The 24,568-nt window shown below is 52.8% G+C and overlaps 8 protein-coding genes across 8 annotated transcripts; 2 read left to right on the top strand and 6 right to left on the bottom strand.

Annotated features, from left to right (window-relative positions):
- Positions 1–471: 471 nt before the first annotated feature.
- On the bottom strand, positions 472–1,842 carry BDV17DRAFT_199131 (zinc finger CCCH domain-containing protein). The gene is made up of 3 exons (XM_073755243.1): positions 1,487–1,842; positions 1,373–1,432; positions 472–1,317 (listed from the first exon to the last, which is right to left on the bottom strand). The coding sequence occupies exons 1-3, from the start codon at positions 1,682–1,684 to the stop codon at positions 577–579; spliced, it is 999 nt and encodes a 332-aa protein (XP_073611830.1). The 5' UTR covers positions 1,685–1,842; the 3' UTR covers positions 472–576.
- On the bottom strand, positions 1,345–3,294 carry BDV17DRAFT_199113 (uncharacterized protein). Its single transcript, XM_073755242.1, has one exon. It carries the CDS (start codon positions 3,184–3,186, stop codon positions 2,002–2,004), a length of 1,185 nt encoding a protein of 394 aa, XP_073611829.1. The 5' UTR covers positions 3,187–3,294; the 3' UTR covers positions 1,345–2,001.
- A 107-nt stretch (positions 3,295–3,401) lies between these two features.
- Positions 3,402–11,045, bottom strand: BDV17DRAFT_294940 (putative polyketide synthase; the record flags this gene model as incomplete). Its single annotated transcript, XM_073762957.1, has 5 exons — positions 3,402–3,859; positions 3,915–6,917; positions 6,972–9,635; positions 9,701–10,354; positions 10,415–11,045. 5 exons carry the CDS (start codon positions 11,043–11,045, stop codon positions 3,402–3,404), a joined length of 7,410 nt encoding a protein of 2,469 aa, XP_073611828.1.
- A 935-nt stretch (positions 11,046–11,980) lies between these two features.
- On the top strand, positions 11,981–14,009 carry BDV17DRAFT_294939 (putative MFS multidrug transporter; the record flags this gene model as incomplete). Its single annotated transcript, XM_073762956.1, has 6 exons — positions 11,981–12,162; positions 12,235–12,368; positions 12,424–12,547; positions 12,601–12,807; positions 12,854–13,189; positions 13,265–14,009. The coding sequence occupies 6 exons, from the start codon at positions 11,981–11,983 to the stop codon at positions 14,007–14,009; spliced, it is 1,728 nt and encodes a 575-aa protein (XP_073611827.1).
- A 952-nt stretch (positions 14,010–14,961) lies between these two features.
- BDV17DRAFT_199019 (uncharacterized protein) lies at positions 14,962–16,057 on the bottom strand. Its single transcript, XM_073755240.1, has one exon. The coding sequence runs from the start codon at positions 15,744–15,746 to the stop codon at positions 15,180–15,182; it is 567 nt and encodes a 188-aa protein (XP_073611826.1). The 5' UTR covers positions 15,747–16,057; the 3' UTR covers positions 14,962–15,179.
- A 1,446-nt stretch (positions 16,058–17,503) lies between these two features.
- On the top strand, positions 17,504–18,828 carry BDV17DRAFT_294938 (alpha/beta hydrolase; the record flags this gene model as incomplete). Its single annotated transcript, XM_073762955.1, has 2 exons — positions 17,504–17,694; positions 17,781–18,828. The coding sequence occupies 2 exons, from the start codon at positions 17,504–17,506 to the stop codon at positions 18,826–18,828; spliced, it is 1,239 nt and encodes a 412-aa protein (XP_073611825.1).
- A 24-nt stretch (positions 18,829–18,852) lies between these two features.
- On the bottom strand, positions 18,853–20,437 carry BDV17DRAFT_199012 (uncharacterized protein). Its single transcript, XM_073755239.1, has 2 exons — positions 20,261–20,437; positions 18,853–20,209 (listed from the first exon to the last, which is right to left on the bottom strand). The coding sequence occupies exons 1-2, from the start codon at positions 20,276–20,278 to the stop codon at positions 18,953–18,955; spliced, it is 1,275 nt and encodes a 424-aa protein (XP_073611824.1). The 5' UTR covers positions 20,279–20,437; the 3' UTR covers positions 18,853–18,952.
- A 1,234-nt stretch (positions 20,438–21,671) lies between these two features.
- On the bottom strand, positions 21,672–24,078 carry BDV17DRAFT_199006 (uncharacterized protein). The gene is made up of 3 exons (XM_073755238.1): positions 23,596–24,078; positions 22,905–23,542; positions 21,672–22,850 (listed from the first exon to the last, which is right to left on the bottom strand). The coding sequence occupies exons 1-3, from the start codon at positions 24,043–24,045 to the stop codon at positions 21,824–21,826; spliced, it is 2,115 nt and encodes a 704-aa protein (XP_073611823.1). The 5' UTR covers positions 24,046–24,078; the 3' UTR covers positions 21,672–21,823.
- Positions 24,079–24,568: the final 490 nt, after the last annotated feature.

Below are 24,568 nucleotides of genomic sequence, written 5' to 3'. Positions count from 1 at the left end.
GATTCCGGAAGTGGCAGTAGAGGCATATATCATAAGAGTTCTTTGTTCAAATTCCGAAAACGCGACGCGCTAGAAGAAGATACAGTCGACCACCGGCAGATTCCACATTGTTTGTCTCGTTGGCGTTTGTGTAACTTGGCAAGGTACATGAAGATGGTGAAGATAGGCTGTTCTCGGCCAGCTTGAGCGATGGGTTCTGGAAAGGGGATCCATTGTAAGAGAGAGTAGTAGCGAGTCATGATGGGATATTTTGAACACATGTATAGGAGACGGTTGCAAGGTAGAGGTTGGGACCGTGAAGATAAATATGTTTGGGAATAGAACGACAAGGATGGTTGATCTCTGACTTGAAGGCAATAGGTCCATATGACACAAACATTGAACGAAGAATCGCAAGATTCGGGGGAGTTCTAAACATAAAACATCTAATTAGACATCAGAGTAGGAAGCGCCTCGCGTTGTTTGATAACATATTTCCTTGCACTGGGGCCCCTCCAAAACTCTCTTTGCGAGGATTGAGTAGGCCCATTAAATATGATTGTCTCATTCTTGGGGTATCTTGAGCAAGGAGTCGGATCAGAAGTTGAGATCAAGCAAAGACACATTCAAGGACACCTCGACGCTCTTGGTACTGGTAGCATCCTGCGATTCCTCACCCGCTGGCGACTCTTGACTCATCGGCCACTCTTCACTCGCTGGCGACTCTTGACTCATCGGCCACTCTTCACTCGCTGTCCACACACCCTCAGTAAGGCTTGCATGCCCATGAGGCGGTTCCCACCGATCAACGGTAAGATCAATCGTATGTAAGTATCGATTGAAAAGACAACGCTTTCCGCCAGTACACCCACCTTTCTGGCAATGATGTCCAAACTGACAGTTTATCAAGCGACAGCGAGGGCCTTGCTTGCACTTTCTTCGCCGTATGAGGTAGAGAATGGAATCGACCGGATTGAAGTCAAGCTCGGAGTGTTCATAGTAGCAGTTCTCGTTATCACACTTGCCGGTCAGGTAATATCTGTTGCAAGGTTTATGTTGCCGGGCGTGCCGGGTGTACGCTTCCCATTCTTTTTCGGCCGGGCGCGGGAGATAGATGTCAATTCGTTCTCCGTCCTTGTTGACTGGAATGGATTTAGACGCTTGAGGGTTCGGCAACGGTAACTTCGTGGCATAATAGGCTTCGTCGCGGACGATGCGCCAGGAGGTTTTGGAATAGGTCGATGTCGAAGGTGATGTGTTGTACCGCGAGTAACCGGAGAACCGGTCGTAGGCCAGTGTGTGTATGTTCGAGCATTTGTCACCGTACCGACACGTTCCCTAGATAGAAGTGGTGTCAGGAGATTCAAGGTTCGGCCGGGTCGGGGAGCAGTACCTTCTGATAGAATCTGCAAATCTGGGGACCAGGCGGGATTAGAGAAGAGGAAGTCGAGTCCTGGCAACAAAGATTTATCAGCCCTGAAGACATGCAACAAGCAACACAGCGTACAGAAGTTGGTATCGGGTGCTCGCCTCCCTGATTTGCTCCCCTCTCCTCCTGGTACTTCCTTTTCAAGTGGTGGTAGCTCTCAAGGAGGAGACGAAACTGAAGAATGAGTTGACGAAAGTCTGGGTTCTCTTGTTGACTTCTGTCCCAAACAGACTTGAGTGACTCGTCGAGGAGCTCAAGCTCCTCATCTCCGAGCATCGCTGCTGCGGATGGTCTTCGGATCGATAGTGTCTTCAATGGTAGGGAATGGGACTATGGGAAGGGCCAGGACCGAGATTGAATGTTGGGGGTTTTGTTCTCATGGTTAAGGAAATGGGATGGATGGAGATAGAAGGACAAAGGAGACGCAGGTGAGGGGCTGGGAAGCGAGTGTTCTGACAAGCAAACGGAGTCAAGGCGAGTGAGAATATACTACCCTTGCACTATTGACATGTTCCCGTAAGCGGTAAGTCAAGTACATGAATCTGACTCATCGATCTATGCATCACATCACTAACTACGGGGAGGAACCACCGTCAGCCAGATTTGCCACCTTTCTTCCTCACTGGCCCTGTTTCCTTCACTGTCCTCTTCAGTCCTCCCAGCTCATTGATCACCAGCTCATCCCTCTCCCACAACAGCTCAACAGCCGCCCCGACCGGACCTGCCAAAACACTCAATGCAACAACCTTCATAAAAAGCCCCGCGTACCCAGCGGCCGCACTCCCATAAACAACACGATGAGCAGCCTGATATAAGCTCACAGCCCAGACAAGCACACCCGCCGAACCGATAAGATAATCCCAGCGAAGGAACGCGTGCACGCCTGCCCCAATATCCTCAACCACCATGGGCGTCTCCCACGGCTTCGGAATGTCAAACACAACAAGCGGGTGGAGCGGATGCAGCACCTCTTCCTTGAAGAGATACGGTGCCGCCACGGTCGACAAAGGGATGACCCATGAGATCAGATGGAAGACGGTCGTGTGAGCGAACGCGAACGCGTAGACCCAGCGGAACGAACGGAGGGTCGCGCGACCGCCTTCAATGGTGTCATCGTTGACGGTGAATCGGGAAAACAAGACGTGGGCGGTGGTAAGTAGGATCGAGATATATGCAGGCCATGGCTGCCAAGCGGAAATTATGACCTGCTTTAGGTCTGTGTTTACCTGTTCGGAGACAGGGACGAGCAAGAGACCGGTCGGAACCATGTACCCAACGAGGAAGACGATCGGGATCGCGTTCAGGACAGCCCTCGGTACGCGAATACTCTCTGCCGTCGGCCTTGCAGCCGTGACGGAGGTGTACAAATGGATCGCGCAGTAAAGTGGCGCCGCGAATGCAAAAGTCATAATTTGTGCGACGAGTCCAAAGACCATTGGAAATGCGACTGCCGTCCACGCGTTACCTCTTCTCCATGACTCGAGGCTCACAAGCATCCAGGCGGAACCGAACGTCCCTGAGAAGGCGATAGAATGCACCAGCAGGGAAAGGTTGCTGCCGTCCGTTGTTGGCCAGAAGAACACGGTCAGGAGAGTAAGTACTTCATCAATCGGTGCGACGCCGGTATAGACCTTTCGCAAGGGTGCACCGCTACCAGGTAGTGTCCCGGCCGCGAGGGAATCTTTCACCAGCTGGTTTGCGCCATTGACTTCGGCGAAGTAGAAGATAGTATAGAACACCAGCGCACTGAGGAGCGGAAGAATCACTTTAGCAGCCATGGTAAGTTGACTAGTAAGTTTCCAGCTGCGGACTGCTGACGGCTGACGCGGGCACGATATATATTCCGACGGTCGGACCGAATCGGCACCGCATTTGGCATCTCTTGCGACCGTGGAAGCTTCCTTGGCAGCCGAGGCCAGAAGTCACATGAAGATCAAAACAACCGTATGTCCTGTCCACAATAAAATTGAAAGCTGAACGGGGAGTAGAACCTCTATTCTTTCTGCAGCAGCATAGAATCCGATCCCATTGGGTTCTCATCGAGCTCGGAGCTGGGGGTTATGGGGGTGCCATCACGAGAAGATCGCAGGCCTTCGTCCGACGACTTCGCACTCGGAACCGAAGATGGAAGATACCCAGTAGGCGCTCCCTCATTCGCCCCAATAGAGGCCTCGTCGAGAAGAAGCACAGACTGCCCCTCGTCGACCTCGGACTTTACCATGGGAAGCAGTTGCGGACTAAGCTGCTCCATTGCATCCTCAACCAGGCCAACAACACTTGCGCCGCCGAGAATACGCAGCACAGAGACGTTGACATTCAAATGCTTTGTGAACCACGACCGTACCTCTACCGCAACGAGAGAGTCTACACCGAGCTCGAGGAGTGGGGTATTGGCGTCAAGGCTATCCGCATCGAGTTGCAGCAAACCGATCAGTCGGGTAGAGAAGTATTCTACAAATTCAAGTTAGTTATCTTCCAGTGAAAGTGCAGTCGCGAGGAAGCAAACCTTGAATGATTTTGCCAGCCTGCGTTTTACTCTTTGCCTCCGCAAGCTGAACTTTGACAGACACAATCGACCGTGCCGCATGATCACTGTGTCTTGCCTCACCATTTCCGTCTTTGAGAAAGCGGGAGAACCTAGGATTCGAGCGCCACAGCACGCGACCTTCACTCTCTGAGTCAACTGCGCGAAGGCCAGTCGTGATCTCCATATTACGCCCTGAAGTAGCCGGACTAGCCAGCACAGCTTCCCCAAAGACCTGATGGAAATCCGCCACTGAGAGAGGGTATAATCCCGCTGTAGCAAGGTCTTTAAACTTCGACTGCCCCAGGCGCGTGATGTAGCCGGCTCCAATTATAGGGCCTATGTGCATGACAGACCCGGCTAGGCCTTGTGCTCTTCGTTGAGCAACCAGGGACGTCATGTAAGCGTTCGCAGCAGCGTAGTTGCTCTGACCACTGTTACCAACTACTGCACTGAGTGAAGAGAAGAGGATGAAGAAGTCGAGGGGATGATCGTGCTCGAATATCTCGTGGAGGTACCGGCTGCCGTCAACCTTAGGCTTCACCACGGCGAGTAGGTCATCGAGCTCCATATTCGACAGCATCATGTCGCGAAGCACCATGGCGCCATTTGCAACGCCGGCAATGGGTGGAAGAGTCTGGCGGATTTCCTCGTACACGGCTTGTACTGATGCTTTGTCCGTGACGTCCATTGCGATCACTTTTATCGTTGCTCCGGTGGCCTTAATAATAGAAAGCCACTTCTCGCCTATTTTGGGATCTCGACTAGTCAATACGACATTCTTTGCCCCGTGTTCAACAAACCATTCACATAGTGACTGTCCGAGGTCGCCAGTCAGTCCGACAAGTAAATACGTTTTGTCTGGCGCGAAGGAAAGTTCTCGGTCAACGAGTTCATACTCCACGGGAACGCTGGCTTCAGCAACCCAGTCGACAATGGTAAATGGATCTCGCTCCGCCGGGTTGAGCTGGGGTACCTGCCCAGGGGTATGGGCGGGGCTGTCTGAGCTGCTATCGTTCTTATTGCGCTCTACCTCGTGCGCTGCCGATGTGACATCTGCAAGCATGTCGCCCAGGAGGAGGCTTTGAGATGCATCCTGAAAAGACGCCCCGGAGAAGACCGAGCTAGGCGAAAATAATGTATCTGCAGTGTGGACCGGGCAGGGTGTTGGAAGAACGGAGACCAGTCGCTCATGCAAGTCATTTTGCGGATATCCTGGAGAGGACAGACTCAGGAATGCAGATACATTCGAGGGCACCTTGGCCTTCAGCACGTTCTTCAACTCAAGAGGGTGGATAAAAATGGACCGGACATCTTCCCCCATTTCCGGGTCGTCAGTCACCGTCATCACGTCTGCGCCCTTTTCATTTGCGCGACGACGTAGGGAATGGAGGAGTTTGGCCTCAGTCCCCAAAGTCAGGATTACCCCTCCTTTGGTGGTAGTTGAGATAACGGTGTTAAGCAATATCTCCCAAGCTAGCCTCAGAAGGACGGCTTTCTCTTGACCGCGTGCCACCTTTACGGAGACAGCATAGTGCTCTGGAACTTGAATCAGCGATGAGTTCGATATGGAGAGAGAAAAGACAGTGTCGTCGGTGTCGAGACGCCGCCCGAGGACAGGGAATAAATACTGCCCATCTGCCACTCTGAGAGCCGACAGAAAAGAGCAGCTCACGCGTATGGCGATAGATCCATATGAACGAGAGATTCGGGAAGGAGACGGCTCGTTGACAAGTTTGAATTCTCCCGGTGACTTTGAGTAAGAGATGGAGACATTGTTGACGGTAGGAGCGACTTTATACGTGATCCGGCGGTGCTTGGAGTTGTACCGATCATTCTGGGCTTCGCTCTGGTACATGCGTGGGATCATCAGACGATTATCATGAGACAACCGGTACTCAGGCTCAGTTGTCCAGAGGACCTTGTCAAATGTGCCTTCACGTTCCCAGAGTTGAGTAACACGCAAACGCAAGACCATCTCAGAGAGCCGCTGGCCGAGCGGAAGCCCCGCCGAAGAGCGCTCGTCGATCTCAAGGAACTGAAGTCGGAGGTCCCGCTGTTCATTGCTCGCAGACCGGCCGAGCCCGATCGTCATATTGTTGTAGGGCTCTGAGCTGCGGCAGCCGCCTGTGACCCAGAGCACATTGTGGTGGTTGGCGAAGAGTGTCTTTACAGCCTTCAGCCTCTCTGCTGTCATCTGCAGGAAGAGCGGGGCCTCCAGTTCTGTGAGGACGAGGATTGTTGTTGGTAGCGTATTCCCATCTACGAAATGGTTCACTTCCTCCAGTGTCTCTAGAGCGATCGTCGCGCGAAAACGGTGAGCAAGCATCAACTGGACTTCGGTAGACAATCTTGAGGTCTGGAGCGTCATGCCTCCAACAATCAGAAGATCCTCCACTACCGCATCCATTCCCTCCGCAACCCTATGGAAGAGCGGTTGCCGAAGGAAAGTAATTTGGTCGTCAACTGCCTGTGAGACCACAACCACGAAAGGGGCAGCAACCTCGCTTTGTGTAGGCTCGGAAATTGTATCAATGCCCGAAAACCCTGTTCTCCGGAGTAAATTGTGCCACTGGGCAGTTGAGAATGATCTTTTCCCAGTCCGATGATCAGGGAACGTGCTCTGCGGTTCTCCCATCAGAGACCCTATTCCGCTGGGCTCTTGGGCAGCTTGCTCTAGGAGCAGCATGTATCCACCTGGCCTTAGCAGTGTGCGAACATGTCGCAGGGTTTGATGTATGTCCCCTGCAGTATGAATCACATTGGAAGCCACGACGAGGTCATACGAGTGCTCGTCAAAGCCCTGGCTGGATGGATCTTTCTCGATATCAAAGCGCGCGAAAACGACCTTCTTTCTCATGGCACTGTCTATCTCGTGGGTCTTCTCACTGGAATCTCCCGAGGCATCCATGCGGGTGTATGATTTGAATGCTGATCCAAGCTGTTCCAGGATGGCTTTTGTGGTACTAAACCCAGTGCTAATTCCTACTTGATACGTGCTGTTAGTACGATATAGACGACGAGTACTGAGAGACTGACCGATTTCCAGAATATGCATACGAGGATGCCGATGGGATATCTGCTTGACCAGGGGAGCAACACAGGTACTCGCCGCATCAAGGCCAAGCGGCTGACCGTATAGGTCATGTAGCGTATCTCCCTCGGGTGTCATGGTCAAGCCCGCATCAGGCTCCGCTAGGTCCCAAATCTCCTCAGAGAAGATCTTGCGGTCGTCGGCCTCGGTTGCCTGAGTGAAGGGCACAGTTTCGACCGATTCAACCTGGACAAACGCGTCTCCTGCGGCGGTGTAAATTGTAACATCTCCAAACCCTGAGTCTTTGTCAATTGTCGCCGCGAAGGACATGGTTCCCCTTTCAGACGAGTAACAATGGTACGGATTAAGTCGGATGGCGCTGATTCTTGTGGGTACCTGTAGACCTCCAAGTCCTTCATCACCGGGGTGGCTGATGGCCGCTGGCAAGGCTTGCAATGCCGTATCTAACAATGCAGGATGAAGGAAGGAGCCGCGGTGTGGCGATTGTGGTTCAAAGGAACCAGAGGAGTGTCTCATCTTGCGCTCGAGACGGCCAATTGTGCGGAATGGCCCAGTGTATCCGTACCCTAAACGGGAGAGTGCGCCGTAGAACTCGTCCACATCGACGGGGACCATGTTGGGTAGCGAGTCGCTTTCTGAACGGCTGGGGAGTACACTTGCACTCGGTGGTCCCAAGAGCAGCGAAACAGACCCGCTACAGACCACATCCAACATATCTGTCTCTTTGCTCGCTGGACACTGCACCGTCCAGCTCGCACTGAGACACGTCTGGGCTAAATCCGGACCCCTCGGTGTCTGGTTCTGCTTCCGCTCAACATGGGACAAGGTGAAAACGACTTCGACACCCGAGGTATCGTCGTCAAACGAGATGGCCTGGTGAATGACCAGGTCATGGACCCCAATTAGCCGCACCTCCTGCGTCTGCGCCTTGATTATCGCCGCTTCACATGCCATTGCTGCATAAGCAGCGCCAGGGAGGACCGCTCGTCCCTGTATCCGATGATGCAGTAGCCATGGGATCTCCTTGGAGATTAAGAAGTTTCGCCATCTACACTCCGTATCCGTGGCATCGCCGTAGGGGACGCCGAGTAGGGGATGCACTGGGCCAGGCCGGCTACGCCGGGCCCGTTCCGAGCGAGATTCGAACCAGTATTGCCGCTCGTGGTCCCATGGGTAGGTAGGTAGCTCGCGGATAAATGATGCCTTGGTTGCATTGGGGAAGAATGTTTCGTCGTAGCGGGCGAAATCAACGGTACCCTGCTTGCAGTGGGTCCACAACATTCCTAGAGCCTCGGAAAATGCGCTCAGATCGTTTTTGCCTCGCGACATAACTCCGCTGTATGGAGGTTTCGTGTCGGATATATCCTGGATGGTCTGTTGAACGGGTGACTGGAGAGCTGGGTGCGGGCCGATCTCAAGTGCTGCATCAAACGGGCCTTGTGTTCTCAGTGTAGCCTCCAACGCCCCAGCGAAGAGAACCGACCGGGTCATGTTGGTGACCCAGTACTCCGCAGAAAGATCGGCTCGAGCAGCTGACATTGCTTCACCAGGATAAACACTGGAAAGCCAGATAGGGGCGGAGTTCTCAGCGCGGGGTGACGCTGGTCGGATACCGCATGACTGCAATGCTTCCAAGTAGGGCCGTACGCAAGGAAGCATATGATGCGAGTGATAGGCCGTATCGGTATTCAGCAGCCGAGCGAATATCCCTTCTTTTTCCAGTTTTGCCTTCACCTCGTTCAGTGCTTCGCGATCCCCCGAGAAAGTCACGCTCACAGGGGAGTTGTACGCAGCCACACAAAGACGCCCATCGAAAGCAGGTAACGCGCATATATCCCTCGCTTTACTCGGCGACAGCCCAGCTGCCATCATTGCCCCCGCTTGCCCATTCCCAGCAAGCTTTGCATAAAGACCGCGATAGTACGCTATCCGGATGGCATCGGACGCCTTGATAAGGCGAGCCGCGTATGCAGCGCCGATCTCGCCGGACGAGTGTCCCACGACGGCGTGGAACTGGACACCGGCACTATGCAACATGTCGACGAGTAGAATTTGGACCGCTGTTCGAAGGGGCTGCGATATCTCTGCTTCTCCAAGACGGCTCGTCTGGGGAGATAATTTCATGAGCTCGTCCTCGATTGTCCATGGAGGACGGTCAGCCGACCGTGGAAGGCTCGACAGTGACTCGTCGAGGGATCGCATGATCTCGCGGGCCTTTGGGGATGCTTGGAGAAGGTCCTGAGCCATGCCTACCCATTGTGATCCTTGCCCTGTGAAAATACCGAGAATTCGTGGACGAGCTGCGACGGCTGGCTTGACGCCAACCGGATCTTCCCGGGGTTCTCTTAGTGTGTTGCTCAACTTGAGGAAAAGGTCGTCCATGCTGGATGCTATGATCGCTGCTCGGACGCTGAGAGTAGTTCGCTTGTGCTGCAGAGTCCAGGCTACACTTCGCAGGTCGACTTCTGCGGTAGACTTCAGAAAGTCGGAGAAGCCAGCAAGCATTGAGATCAGCGATTTTTCTGAGTTGGCAGAGAAGACGAATGGTGTTGCCATTGTTGTCGAGGATGGCTTGTAGGACTGGGGCTGTGCGCCTATTGTGTCTCCGTAGCTCTCCAGGATAGCGTGCCCGTTGCTACCTCCAAAGCCTATCGTCAATTGATTATTAGCAGACCTGTGAGCCCAGGAACAGTCTGAGGGCAAAAACACTGACCAAAGCTGTTAACACTTGCCCGTCTGGGCACACCTTCTGGAAGGACTGGCCATGGCCTCAGGGCTGTAGATAGCCGAAGATGCTTCGTGTATGGTGCTACCGCCGGGTTCAGGGCACTAAAGTGCATGTTGGGTGGTATATACCCATGTCTAATCGCCAGAGACGCTTTCAACAGACCAGCAAGACCCGCAGTCCCCTCCGTGTGCCCGATGATAGTCTTGATGGATCCAATGTGAATGAAATCCTCCTCGCCAAGATTGTCGTCCTCACGTCCAGCAAAGAATGCATTATGTACTGCCTCTGCTTCCCTCGGGTCACCCACCTTTGTCCCAGTTCCGTGAGCCTCGAAATACTGGGGCCTATCTTCCCTTTTTGAGAGGTCCAGCCCAGCACGCTGGTAAGTCTTTTGTATCAGCTCTGCCTGCGCGCCGCTGCTGGGCATCGTGAGACCACGCGTGCGGCCGTCTGTGTTGACTCCAGTTTCTCGGATGACACAGTCAATGGGATCCCCATCTGCTATTGCTGCACTGAGTGGTTTCAGGACAATTGCGGCAACACCTTCGCCCCGAGCGTACCCGTCTGCAGCAGCATCCCACATCTTCACGCGGCCATCGGGAGAAATCATTTTCAAGTTGCTGAGAGTAACATAATTCGCTAGGTTTCAACAAGGTTAGGCCCGATGGTATAAGAATAACACATAGTGAGGGAGCATACGGGGAGTTATAATCAGATTTGCACCACAAGCAACGGCCACGGTGGACTCGCCGCTGCGGAGCGACTGAACGGCAAGGTGAACGGCCACCATGCTCGACGAGCAAGCAGTGTCAATAGTCATAGACGGTCCATTCCAGTCAAAGAAGTAGGAAATCCGATTCGAGTCAATGCTCCGCGAGATGCCACTGCCTGTGTACTTTGGCATATAGTCGGCATCGCCCTGCACTAGATCTAGAAAGTCACAGCTCATCAGCCCGACGTAGACGGCTGTCGAGGAACCCTGGAGTGATTCAAGCGTCAGACCAGCTGACCCTAGCCCCTCGTATACGGTTTCCAACAGCAGTCGTTGCTGTGGGTCAATGGACTCTGCCTCTGCCGGCTGGATGTTGAAGAACTGGGGGTCGAAGCTGCGTATATCGTCTAGGAAGTAAGTGTACTTGGTGGATATTTTGCCTTGGCGTGCGCCCTTTGTGTAGTATCCTTCCCAGTTGAATCGGTCTTTAGGAATCTCAGCTCGGCAGTCTCGTGGTTCTCGTAGGAGATCCCATAGTCGAGAGGGGCTGTTCGCACCCCCCGGGAAACGGCACCCGCTACCGATGATGGCGATCGGCTCGTTAGTGGTAGGTGCCATATTTTTGCATTAGTATCGGGGTGAACACAGCCCAGGCGACCTGTGTGAGCACGAGACTACTCATAATCCGGGCGCAGCTTTATAATATGAGCGACCTTAGCCAGCTGAGCGCTACCTTAGACCTTATGCATTCTAATGTATAGCGGCATGTCCGGCTCTCTGCCCAGAGCTTAGGACGCCTTACCACATGTACTCGGCCATACGAACTGCATGCGGCGTCCAGCTAGCCAGCTCAAGTCTCAACACCAATCAATGGCGATGTATACGTGCTCAGCGTCTATAGTTGCTTTTATATATCGTGAGTCGAAAACGCCTGATCTAGTGGCGCACTTTGCAAGCTCCCGGCCAGCTAAGGCTGCAGGCCTGATAGTATTTTCACGAAACGGACGGTTGCTTCTCCTAGATTTGTAATAGCAACGTAGACGTACTAAATTGAGAAAGGTTAATCCTGCAAAAAGTACGGTACGCATGTCACAGCCTTCCTATTTCAATACTGCCAAGGGGTTTAATTTACGAAGGTTTATACAACTCGGGATGAGCAACCATCGCGAAGCCAACAGGATCCGTCAACCCTGCCCTAGCGCCTCAACGAACACTCTAGCGCTGGCGGCGTGTCGCCGCAATAAAACCATACGATTGTGACTCCTGTTTTATTAGTCCACGTGGTCTTCTAACAAAGGTACCTAATATACGCACCGTTTCGGCTAATGGTGCATCGGACTGCAACGGACACGGACACGGACATGGACAAGAAATTGCTTGTTAAATTCCAACTCCCTAACTGTACCTTAATAGCAATTTTTTTTTCTTTTTTCTTTTTTGATGCTCCTAGTAATTGCAGCCTCGCCATTCACGAAACTACTTTCCCCCCCCAGGACATTCTCGGCGATTCCTGGTGGAAAAATCAAGCCAGCCAAGCCAATGCAATAGACACCATGGCTCCTGCGAAAGAGACAGAGAAGCCCCACAGCCAGCGGCAGAATCCAGAGCCCCAATGCGTGGAAAGACAAGAAAAAGTACAACCGAGTCAAGGCCATCTGAAGACCGATGAAAGCCAAGAGTCCTCTGGTCGTCGGCCGGTCATCTCCCGTCTACGACTCAACATCATAGTCCTCGGGTGTGTAGCGCCTTCCGCTTGCTCAGCTCCTGCTACCCTGTCTAATACAATCTCCTCTACTCATGTCATTAGGCTCTGGATATCACTCTTTCTTGCCGCCATTGACGGCACCATCATATCGACTGCGGTGTTTGATATCTCCAACAGCTTCAACAGCACCAGCAAATCTGCCTGGATCGTGACGTCGTACCTGCTAACTTATAATGGTACCTGCCCTGCGGTCGAACCTGGGAATCAACTAATTCCTAATATTGCACTTAGCATTCGTTCTTCTCCTTGCAAAGTTGAGCGATATTGTCGGATTGAAACCGCTTCTTCTCGCCTCAAATGTGCTATTTCTTATCTTCTCGATTGCGTGCGGTGTCGCCAGGACGGTAGAACAATTGTAGGAGCTCCAGTCCTTTAGATCGACCTTACTTGAGTGAGCTGACTTGGAAGAATCGTCTTTCGTGCTTTTCAGGGTATAGGGGCGTCGGGCCTCTACTGCCTTGTTTTTGTCGCGATCCTCCGATTGATGTCCTTTGAAAATGCCGGAATCTACTCTGCGGTCATTACTTCGGTTTTCGCGCTCTCTAATCTCTTGGGTCCGATATTGGGAGGTGTGATTGTGGACAATACGACATGGAGATGGATTTTCTATTTAAAGTATGTCATCGGCCCAGGACAAGATTGCAGCAACTGATGAAGCCAGTATCCCCCTTTCAGCCGTCGCCACTGTGGTCCTGGCGCTTGCGATGCCAGCTTCGGACGAAGTGAGGTTTGACCGTCAGACCTTCAAGCGACTTGACTTTATCGGCTCAATCTTGTCGATTTGCTGGTTGATACCGCTTCTCTTTGCCCTGCAAGAAGGTGGATCAGTCCATCCCTGGCAGAGCAGCAAAATAATTGGTACCTTGGTCGGCGGTATTGCGGCCCTGATCACGTTTCTTGCGTACGAAGCCTGGCTGCAGCACCAGAGGAACAGCCCCAGAGAGCCAATCTTCCCCATTCGTTTCGTCCGCGATCCCATGCAGGGCCTCTTGTTGCTGTAAGTATATCTGGGCCAGGTCTCTTCGTGCGTCCGTCAGGTCTCATTTACTCACCCTACAACTCTTCCTACCAGAAACGTCCTCATGACCGGATTTTCCTTTTACACATCAATAATCAATCTCCCCCAGCGGTTTCAGGCCGTCAATGCAGTCAGCGCTTCCCGAGCCGGGGTGCTGCTCCTTACTCAGACACTATGTCTTCCTTTCTTCTCCTTCGTCGCCGGGGCCGTCGTCTCTAAGAAGCCACAAGTGACTTTTTTGCTTCTTATATTCGGGACTGCTCTAATCCTTATATCTACCGCGTGTTTAAGCGACTTGTCGGATGACCAGTCCGTGTCAAACTCACAATACGGGTTTGAGGTCCTGATGGGCGCCGGACTTGGGATCGTCTCAACGACTCAATATGTTGTGCTAAAATACACCTTCTCAAAGCCCGATACAGCGGCAGCCACGGGCGCAATGAATATGCTTCGCGCGATGGGAGGGTGTATCGGATTGGCAATCTGTGCGGCGATGCTGAGTTTGCGGCTGGATGTGGATTTGCCCAAGGTTCTCCCTGGGAGAAACCCGGACTCCATCCAGCTCGCTCAGGACGCCTTACAAAATACCAGCAATGCGTTAACTGCTGTGGAGGTTGCGAAAATCCGTGGGGTCTACGGCAAAGGATATAATGATGGATTCCGGGTTATGATCGCATTCGCAGCGGCCAATGTGCTCGTTGCAACGCTTCTGTTTCTAAACACATACCGAAGGGGAGGGATACAGAGGATAATTACCGATGCGAAGGCGGCGGAAGAGGAAGACGCAGTATCGAGGTAGCTTCGGCGTCAGCGAAGTCCACGTTTTCATTGTGCTCTTGTCCTGGTTAACCAAAAACTCACCTTGGCGTTACGGTCCTTCATCGAGATTTTCCTAGCGTTCTTCCTCTAGTCAGTGTTTCGAGACGCAGATGGCCCTGTTAGCCTGCATGATGGTGTACATATGCTGCACTGAATCAGGGAAGCTCCGTCGACGCACATGCATGTGCTGTAGGCGAGAGCCGTGATGATGCATGACCGGCGCCTAAAGCACTGTGAGTGGGATGTTGGAGACTTGTCAGCAGGCTATTGGTGAATGAGACTCGCAGTGCGTACGATAGGCTGCGACTCGCATGAGCCTACCCCAGGTCTGCGAACCTGTTAATAGCGACAAGCCATGCTATTAGGGCCACTTTAGAAAGCATGTTCCGCGCAGAGCAAGAAAACAATCAAATGACCAAAGAACAATTATGAGTCAACGCCATAGTATGCACGCGGTCGCCGTCTACGAGATTGCTTCAAGTAGGTACTCCAAGCGGGGCATCATCATATCGGTCTCTCCAACGATCCCGTCTACTGTTGGCACTAAGCCACTCTTGAGGCAGCCGTATCACGCCTAGCTGGCCGCTACTGCATCCTCCGACACAGCCTGGCGGAGGCGGCCCGGGGGAGGCGGCCCGGGGCGCCGCGTCCTTTTCCTTCATCGAGACTGGGAATGTTTCTCGACTTCCTCTCTGCAGGGCAGCGGCTAACATAGCCCTATCAACTCAAAGATCGAGTATTCGGTTAGGTAGGCCGCTGCTGCGTTTGCCTGAGTAGATTCATCTTCGATGTGTTGTGCGCTTGTAGGAATACAGTGCAGCGAATGGATAACTCATTCCTCTCATTCTTCCTGCGTTGATCACTCGGATCACACAACAAACGCAATTTCAGTACATAGTACGCAGCATAGCCCCAATCTGAGGACAGTTAGGGATCAGGTTGGTCGACGCAGTTGACTAGCCAAGAGCAGAAATCGATGCTTTTCCCCGGCCAGGGCCTGTCATGCCTCTCATCCCGATGCCTCTGCCCTGACCTCGGGTTGCTGCTTCCATGCTTGGGCCGGTATTGTCAGCAGAGACCCGTTGCCTCCAGCCTAGTCGTGCCTTCTCAGAAATCCTTCATCACAGTTCCAAGTCTTGTGCGTTGTGGCTCAACAGTCAATATCACGGTTCTTCCAGAGTACGACTGACCGCATAGGGGGTAAGTCGCGGCGGTCACCTGGTACCCCGTGGACGTTTCGACTACTTATCCTGGTGGCACTTGATCCACATTCTGCAAGTCCAGCTGTCGAATTGCGACATGGAGAATAGGCCAAGACCCCCATTGGGTTGAGGTGCCATAACCACTGCCTACTATCTGCTGGGTATTGCATAGTCGAGCCAAGGGGGCAAGATGTCGAGCCTCGGACAGACGGTGCGAGCGCGGCTGAAAACGACCCGGGGTATTCTTTGACACTTGTCAAAGTGATCATTCTTTGGTGAGGCAGGCATGCATACAGCCATGGACAATCCTCTTTCGCCACGCAGCAGATATCTTTGCGTGGTTTGAGGCACGCTGGGAACGGGCGTTGAGGGATAGCTTCCCACTTCCTAGTGCCAGCAGCGAGTATTCGCACTTGCAGACGAGAATACCAGGCTGGGAATATGCCCACTCGTTTCCAACATATTCTAGGTGTCCAGATCTGTTGCTTCAAGGGTGTGATATATGTGTGACTCATATGTACCCCTTGGTCGTAGGATCCCGCTTGTTACATGCGATGTGTAGCGCCAGATTTGAAACATATACAACCGATGCGCACCAATAATGATTAACATCTCTGCAACGTCTTTCCACGAGAAACCATTCTACGCCGGGCTCGGTCTCCTCCTACGCTCCGGCAGGCGATACACACCATCCGCGTCTTCTTCCAGTAGATCACGACGATTACCTTCCGGCACCGTGGGCGGGCTTGCCATATACTGCAGTGGAAGCGAAAACTTCAACGCAGAGGTGAATAGGGTGGTCGCGGCAGCTGAGGCAGATCCTGTCCCCATTCCAATCCTCCAGCAACAAGGGCAAGAATGTGGTATCTCATGCGAGCTAGGATAGGTATCATGGCGTAACAGGGTCCAGGCAGTATGCATGCGCACCATGGGATCTGAAACACGATGCCAAACACCTTTTCGTCGCTGTGCTAAGCGTTCATTGACTGTTGAGCGTATCGTGCCGGTTACGGCGAATGCAACGGCGAGGCCGGCGACCCAGGAGCGGATGATCCGGGTGCAGTTCACTGGGGTTTATTTGGGTCAGTATGAATATCATTGTTCGCGGGTTGGTAGACAAACTCATCGCACCCGCTATTTAGAAGGACGGGCCAGTGCAAACTGCACCTAGTCATCCACAAAAATTACCTCCCAGCCATGTCCGATCAACAGGTAAGAGCACAGAATATCTTCTCCAGCCTCAACGAGCGGCAAACCGCCAATGTCCGCCAAAGCTGCGCGACAAACGACGTACGATGTACCCCGACCCGGTGCAGACGCCGCTCCCCAGAATGTCGTTCATCGGCACCGCTACTTTGGCAAGGACATTTGTGCCCTGCTCCACTAGGTCTTCCGGGTGGTTTATTCTAAAAATGGCGGTATACGCTGCGTGTTTGCCAGGTAGCTCAAATAGAGAATGAAAAGTATCCAGCTTCAAGATGAAACTGGTCCCGGTGAGGGCACCGTCCACTGGGAATTGAGCATGGTGCGAAGGCACTTGGACGGTATCAAAGGGCTCTGCATTCTTTCCCTCGCAGCTGGGTTTCTTCCTGCGGACTCGATAGAGACATCTGTGCTTTGAAAATTTGAGTAGTCAAATACCGTTCGGTCCTTTGGATTCTTATCGCACCGCAAAATCAGTATCATCATCAGGAGACATCTATTTCCTGCAAGAGCACTCAGCAAAAGAACGGTCGCCTTTGGAAGAGAAACAAGTAATGAATAGACACCGAGGCAGTTGAAGATTCTTCATAAAAATTCCGCACAACACCAAACATTGTCTGTTTCCTTGCAATGCAGAGGACCTAGCAATATATGCCATCAGTCGTAGAATATTACGTTCGAAAAAAAAAAGGAATAATTGTGCAACAGGTAGGAGAGTTGACTGATCAGCTGTCAACGCAGGATATGCGATGCAGGCCTTGACGGCCAATTTGATGGAAAATAAGCAAAGAATCGGCGAGCAAGAGAATCTGAAGAAGGGTAGAATATATCAAGCTTTTTCAGTGCTCTAACAAAAACCAAGTGTTGTGTGGCTATCTCTAGCAACGATGCCACGATCAAGAACATCCCTGTTCACAATAGCTGCTAACCTCGTATATTATTGCAGGGTGCCACCAGTAGCATCAGCCCGGTTAAATGCCGCTCTTGCGGCTGTACGGGACCTTCAGGCAGCGCGATAAAGACCTTCGCCCCCCCGCATCTCGCATTGGCAAAGTGCATCATACAGAGAATGAGCTTAATCGACGATCCCAACCCACCTGCCCCGGTGACAATCTTCAATCTCATTCAAACCGGCGTAACCATATGTGTTCGCCTACCGTGGGTCATTAGCACGACTCTTGCCCGCCGGTGGTGGCCGTGGAAGAAGACGTATAAGCCACCTCCGCTACGAGAACATTTGTTTCGGCATGTGATGACATGGTAAGTTGTGTTACAGCAATCACAATAATCTTGCTTCTGTGGACGACTCTGGCGGAATGGCAAAACATCTCTGACATATAGGGCAGTCTGGGAAATCACGTCCCACTCTCTGTCTGGCAATGGTACACGGCATCAGACACGACGGGTTCGAACCTGACAAACTCCAGACGATACGGGCATATTCCTCATTTGTTCGAGCGCGTTCGGACAGCCGCATTCTGTGGCTACTGGATATGTCGAGGGCTATCACCCGAGCCGACCAACCCCAAAGATGCAGATCTCGTCCTCCTCCACGCCCACGGCGGCGGATACGTCGCATACCACCCCAGCATCGGCGCCCCAGAACACGTCTTCCTCGCGGAGAACCTTCAGAAGCATGGCGTGTCGACAGCCATATTCTCATTAGACTATACGCTGGCACCAAAGGCGGCATTCCCAACGCAACGCAACGAAGCCATCGCTGCATACAACTGGCTCTGCGGTGAAATGGGCGTCGACCCATCCAAAATTGTGGTCATCGGAGACTCAGCCGGTGGCCATCTTATCATGTCGCTGCTTTCCGGGTTATACGAGCGTCATCAAGCGTCGCAATCATTCACTCTTGATGAGCTTATTCGCGGCGACGACAGGGGTGGCAGCGTTCTACGTCCTGCGGGAGCTGTGCTGGTTAGTCCGTGGGTGAATCTACGTACGGACCATCCCCAGACTCTAGAGCTTCACTGGGAAGAGCGACTGCATAAGCGATCGCTGGATACGTATTCCGAATGGATTTTACGCGACGTTCCTCCGGGGCATTATGACCTCTTGAGTGAGACGAATTTTGCTCGTGGGCCGTGGTCGTGGGTTAATATCCTACCGCGGAGGACGTTGGTTACTGCCGGCTCTGAGGAGTTGGTGTTTCTTTATGATATTGGGGACTTTGTGATGCGGGCTAGGGAGGATGGGGCTGATGTTGTGCTTGAGGTTGCTCCGGGGAAGAATCATACCTGGCAGTGTGCCGAGGCTTTTGCGCAGCAGAGTCGTTTGTTGGCTTTGGGGCCGGACGAGGAACTTCCTGGTGATTTGATGGAGGGGTATAAGGGACTGGCGATGGGGATACTGAATATTATCAAAGGCCAAGGGGAACAAGTGTGAATATGGTTGCAGCAATTATGGAATGGATTTAGCGATCTTATACCAATCTGAAAGACGCCAGAGCTGAGATATTGCGACATGAGTAGATGCACGTCCAGTCCGTTCAAGAAGAGATACAAGTTGGTCAGATCTTCTCCTCGTCGATATCATACACAACATATTTCTGGCCGAGCATCCTGTTCTGGGGGCCCAGTCCCCGGGGCATGGAGAATGAAGCCCAGATGACAATCTCCTTTAACCATTGCCCCCATGGTCCAGCCTTCTTCCGCGCCCCTGCATTATCAGACGCGGTTCGATAGATTTCCTCCACACGAGGCGTTCGAATTCGCTGGAAAGATGCGCAAGCTTCCTCGACTGACCGCGTTGGGTCCGCTAGGAGTCGCGAGATAAGGAATCCGTCTTCCAGAGCCATGCTCACGCCCTGGCCTGCATGAGGCTGCATAGCATGCGCTGCGTCTCCAATAAGAACACATCTCCCACGATTCCACTTTCCACCCAGGGGAAGCCGGTAAACTGGGTAGAACTTCATCACCTCCGTCTGATCCACCAGCTCCCGCAGGATATCATTGAAATCCCCACGAGCCTCTGCGAGGACAGCGTGCAAGCTGCTCTTGGACCCATTGATCTCCTGCCGTCCCTGGACCTCCCACCCGTCGCGAGTGTCGTGTGTATCCGGAAGGGGAATCTCCCGCTGGAATCCCCAGTATACCTCGCTTGCGTCCGCTGTACAGGGAGCTGCCATGAACATCCCGTCCTCGGTAAAGGTTGCGTTGAGCCCTCGCATCTGTTTGCCCACCGTAGTCGATAGTTTTGCTGTGGGGATTATGGACATCATCCCTGATAGTCCAGAGTACTCCGGCTTCTGGTCAGGATCGACATATAGCTGCCGAACTGCCGAATGAATCCCATCGCATCCAAGTAGGATGTCGGCTGTTTGATCCGTGCCATCCGCGAAAGTAACGGTGACGCCATCTCCTCGCTCTTTAATCTTCGTGGCTCTCTTCCCAAAATGAACCGGTATCCTAGCCTCCTGCACAGCTTTCAACAAGACATCGACCACATCCACCCTTTTCACTCGCATATACCCATACCCTGTCTCCGCACGTGCATTGGATACAAGATCCTCGTCTTGGGCAAGGATACTTCCATTCCTCGAGTAAAGTGCTAAATCACTTCGGCTGCTTCCTCGTTCCAAGAGGGACTGGTACAAGCCGGAGCTGAGACGATCTAGGAGACGGAGGCCGTTGGAAGGGATACCAATTGCGCCGCCTAGTGTCGTTGGCTCAGGTCGCAGCTCATAGATCGTGCACTTTATATTTGTTGTTTGATGAAGGCGCAGGGCGACGGAGAGGCCGGCTGGGCCGGCGCCGATTATGATTGCCTACGCCATGTCAGATGTGCTGGGACTGATAAATGTCAAGGATAGGCATACCTTTCTTACTTGAGTCATACTGATTGTGTTTAGCAGATTTGGAAAACAATCTTCCTGACTGCTGTTTTCGTGGGCGATTTATAGTTGCAGCCTCTGCCGGGAGGCCGCGGTGGCAGAACCGCATTGGGAAAGCCACCCGCGGATTGACTTCTGAAAGAGTACCATGGCCCTTGTTACGCGTCTCTACAGTAGGTATGGACGTATAGGTCGTCCCTTCGCCTTTCTGCTGCCACCATGTTCGGATTTTACCTTTCTCTCAGCTTCGCTCATTTCCAACTTGACTTCAAGATTCCCCTTCAGTTCCACCGCGCCATTTTCCGCTTGACCTCAACCTTCGATGCGAGTCGCACGGCCCCTCGCATTTCCGCATTCTCCATCTGGGTTAAGATCTTCACGACATCGATCTGCAGGAGGCTCGTTCTCCAAGGTGAAAGGAGCCAACAGCCAGCAGCCAGCAGCCTTGCTGCATGACTCGCAGGAATCAGCTACGTCAGTGGTCCGGCAGTGCGCCGTACCCAAGCCCCAACTGTCGGCGCATGACGGCCATGCTTTTTCGTCGCCTCGACCGGTGCCCAGCAAATAATTGCGACTGGTGATTCATGCGCTTCACATTCTGGGGTCTCAGAATTTCTTGGAATCTTTAAGCTGGGCTATCGCTCGTGAGCACTGCTGAACATATGAATACAGAGCTGAGACCTCATTTGCCCGCCAGTTGTGGGCCTCGAGCCGAGACAGTGCGATCAACAGACAAAAGAGTATTGATGAGATTACCGTTATAGGTCCCGAGCTCTTTGTGAAGAGCTATGAAATGGGGAGACGAGAGATCCTGGTGGAAACTGGGGAAAACGTGGTCCGGGGCATTTCCGAAGGACATATATATATTCAGGCTATCGTTCCTTTACGATGTTGTTTGCAAATGAGACTTCACCGCATCCGAGATCAAGATGAGAAACGTCAATAGAATGTTTGAGCCAAGAGGCAAGACGCTGAATTTCGGAGCTGTTTTACCCAGGGTGTCAGGGAAAGGGTGAAGGGCGTTGAAGCCATTGAGGCTAGTAGGGAAGGAGCCGGGGTTGATGTTCAGCATACTGCGTCCGATGGGAACAGCGATAAGGATGAGCCGAATGCGGCGGGGGTGGAGGATGTCACCAAGGCAGAATGACCTGAAATATCTAGAAGAGTCCAGCGATAGACTATTGAAGCACTTGAGCAAATGCGACAAAAGCGACAACCAGCGCCTTGCTTGGTCTGCCTGCTAAAGTAGTTCTGCTGCCCACTCACAGGGCCTTGTATAGTGTGGTGCAGGTGGCAGCTGGTTCCTTCCTCATGTACCCGATGGTCGTCGTTCCTTCCACCGGCCACTCTATTGAGGACTCGGTCGCGCCTTACCTACTACCAATTATGCTCCTTTCTTCAGTGGGCCAGTCGCGTCTTGCTTGGGTGCGGGCGTGTTTACCCACCTCCCAAGCCCGGCAGCATCTCCAGATACCTGTTGTGAATTTGTCGACCGTCGTATCATGGATAGAACGGCTCATTTCCATCCATCCATACTCGCTCAGCACTTCACACCACATATGCGTCGGCCCCGTCAAGCAATTGATCCCACTGCGAGAGGTCAAGGTCCGGTGCGACTGTCAAAAACTCCGACCACAATTCGTCCCACGTCCGATTGAATGGCGCAACATCCCCCGGATCTTCGTGCTCATCGAGGTTGTTTGGCTCAGGGGTAGTTGCCGAGCCGGTTTGATCACTATTAGCCCAGGTGCTCAGCATGCCCGAGGGTCGGTCAGATGTTGGATCGGCTGTAGCTTGCCCTTCCCTGTTCAAGGTCGCCATCAATGTGCGCAAGTTCTGCCTTATCGTTTCCCTGAATTCGTATGATTGGCCTGTCGACCTTTCGAGTATGTTGTATGCGGTCCGGACTTTGTTCTTTCTTTCTTCTGCATCCGGAGCACTCCCATCGAACGACACATCCGTCGCAAGAGTCAGCGCAGCTAAAAACACATGTTGCGCAACAACCCAGAATCGATCTGGCTTCAGACCAACATCTGTCTTTTTCTCGTCCATTGAGCGGCGAAGGTCAAGGACTGTTTGTGCGGATCGAACACACACATCGCGGGAATATTTGTACTTTGGATCGGTCATCCCCTTGAGATGGTAAGGACGGTGAAGGCGGCAGAGCCGAGTATGAACGGCGAGGTGCGCTGTGATGCGTTGCCAGACAACGTGTGATTGGCCAAAACGTGCTCGTTCGGCTCCAACGAGAGTCTCCTGGTCGAGCTGGTATATGGATGGGAGCTCAGCAAGGCAATCCTGGAACCGAGCGTCAAGGGCGAGAATTGTGTCGTAGCATGGCCCAATGCCTTGCGACATTGGTGGCATTGAGTCGACAGCTTCACGGCAGATGGTTGCCAGCTTCGCGCGGTATATTAGAAAAGTCGTCGATGTCGGCTCGGAAAGTGGCTTCGGGTCGCAGCATTTTGTTGCCATAATATCGGCGTCGTCAAGGTTGCTGGGAAGGTCAACGCACATGTGGTTTGGGTGGTACAGATATGATCCCTCTTGCACCCCTCCTGAGAATGCGGATAGCCTGTGAATCATCAGTATAAGAGTCACCTTTACAAAAACCGGATCTACGGCCCACCAGTCTGTGGCGATCAAGTTCCACCAAATTCGCCGTTGGACTTCCAGCTCTATCACATCAAACCCCTTCTCTTTGCGCTCTTTTCGGCGTTTCGGGGTGTCGAGGCGGTGTATATCCATTGTTCGCGCCATCCAATAGCATCGAGAACGAAGTAGATGGCCATCGAGCCCATGGGCGCTGTCGTTGGTAACCAGATGCGCCAGAAGCGTCAGGGCTGCTAGGGCAGTGGTCGACGCAGGTACTTCCTCGCCATTCTCCATAATAGACCTAGCAGTCCGCAGATAGGTTCCGTATGCAGCAATTGCCCGGTAAGGTGACGCTTCGGGGAGTTCCATTAGTGCATCGGGCGGAGAGGCGGCCGATACAGCGAATATCGCGAAAAGAAGCATCGTGGTAGACTTTTCCGGAGCCGTTCCACCAGCCAGCCCTTGATATACCTGCTCCATGAGGTCATACGCAGACGGTATGTGCAAGATCCCGATTGTTTGGTGCATAGTCGTGGCAAAGTGGTCGAAGAGCGTTTTGGCTTCGCTCAGCGGTGGGAGGAGCTTATGGGCTTCTGCAGGACTCGTCCACCTTCCCATATTTTCTGAAACCCGAGCAAAGGGGACAAAGTGCGGGGCGCGCAAACGTTCATTCTACTCAAGGATTCAGTAAAGTGCAATGCAGCGCTGTTTGTGGTTAAGCATACCTCTTGAGATACCGTCAATGCGCCTGGCCCATTACCCACCATTCCAGGGCTTCCCCCGGAACGTTGAAAAACAGCTTCCTCTAAACGCCTAACCCGTTTGGACATATCCATATCTACCTCGCCAGTCCCCGTGGAAGAAAGTATCTCCTCTCTCGCGTGCCGGTCCCCGCTACCCGGCAACTCCGCCAATGCCATAAAATCACTCACTCCATCGTCATAATCAATCGCTCCCCTGAAGGCCTCCGGAGCAGGAGCCGAGATACGCTCAACCCGCCCATGCACGCGACCTGGATCTGCATATTCACAAGGCAGCCGCCTCTGGCTGCAATTCGAGCAGGGCCATTGACGGTCGCAGCGACGCTTCTTCTGCCGGCATGTTTGGCATGCTTGGGGCGGTTGTCCCCAGCTGTGCGTCATTCCAGCGGGGACGCCGGCGTAGGTTCGTTTCATGGCATCTAGATCCTGCGGTGGTGAACATGCAAAAGAGGTTGAACTGGGGAATGGGGATGGATGGACGTTCAGGTTCAGCTGCGGCTTCGGTGGTGCAGGTGGGTCGGTGTATCGATTAATTAGTCATTCATTGCCCTACACTCCGGGCAAAGGACTGCAGACTGGAGTGCCTCAATTGGCTGGAGTAACCAGTTAGGTGTCATATTTGGCCGGGAATACAGAGCTAATATTCTCATTAGTGCTCTACGAGTAACCCCAGCCACATTTGGGGGCAGGATTGTGGCTTTGACTCGTCTCCTCCCTACGTCTACAAATATCTGATTATATATCCTGGGTTAAGCCTACTCCTCCGGTCTCGGGAATGGCTTCCTTCTTTCAAGATTAGATTGCAACAGGAGGATTAGCTGCCATACTACATAGATAATTTTGAAGGGTAACCTTCAGTGAGTACCATTTTAAGAAACAAACGGTAGTCTATGTTGATAGGGGTGAGCTGCGTATAGCATATGTCAGTGAGCTATAA

Source organism: Aspergillus undulatus (genome assembly GCF_047715775.1).
Source record: "Aspergillus undulatus strain CBS 261.88 unplaced genomic scaffold BDV17scaffold_60, whole genome shotgun sequence".
Lineage (NCBI taxonomy): Eukaryota > Fungi > Ascomycota > Eurotiomycetes > Eurotiales > Aspergillaceae > Aspergillus > Aspergillus undulatus.
Note: the sequence above shows the minus strand (reverse complement) of the source record. Positions and strands in the feature narration are given on the sequence as shown.

Coding starts and splice junctions, on each gene's coding strand:
- BDV17DRAFT_199019 (XM_073755240.1), bottom strand. CDS start 15,746: ATGAGTCACACATATATCACACCCTTGAAGCAACAGATCTGGACACCT.
- BDV17DRAFT_199113 (XM_073755242.1), bottom strand. CDS start 3,186: ATGGCTGCTAAAGTGATTCTTCCGCTCCTCAGTGCGCTGGTGTTCTAT.
- BDV17DRAFT_199006 (XM_073755238.1), bottom strand. CDS start 24,045: ATGAAACGAACCTACGCCGGCGTCCCCGCTGGAATGACGCACAGCTGG. Junction 23,543..23,595: donor CATTGACGGTATCTCAAGAG/GTATGCTTAACC, acceptor ATCCTTGAGTAG/AATGAACGTTTGCGCGCCCC. Junction 22,851..22,904: donor AACTTGATCGCCACAGACTG/GTGGGCCGTAGA, acceptor GATGATTCACAG/GCTATCCGCATTCTCAGGAG.
- BDV17DRAFT_199131 (XM_073755243.1), bottom strand. CDS start 1,684: ATGCTCGGAGATGAGGAGCTTGAGCTCCTCGACGAGTCACTCAAGTCT. Junction 1,433..1,486: donor AGCACCCGATACCAACTTCT/GTACGCTGTGTT, acceptor CTTTGTTGCCAG/GACTCGACTTCCTCTTCTCT. Junction 1,318..1,372: donor TTTGCAGATTCTATCAGAAG/GTACTGCTCCCC, acceptor ACTTCTATCTAG/GGAACGTGTCGGTACGGTGA.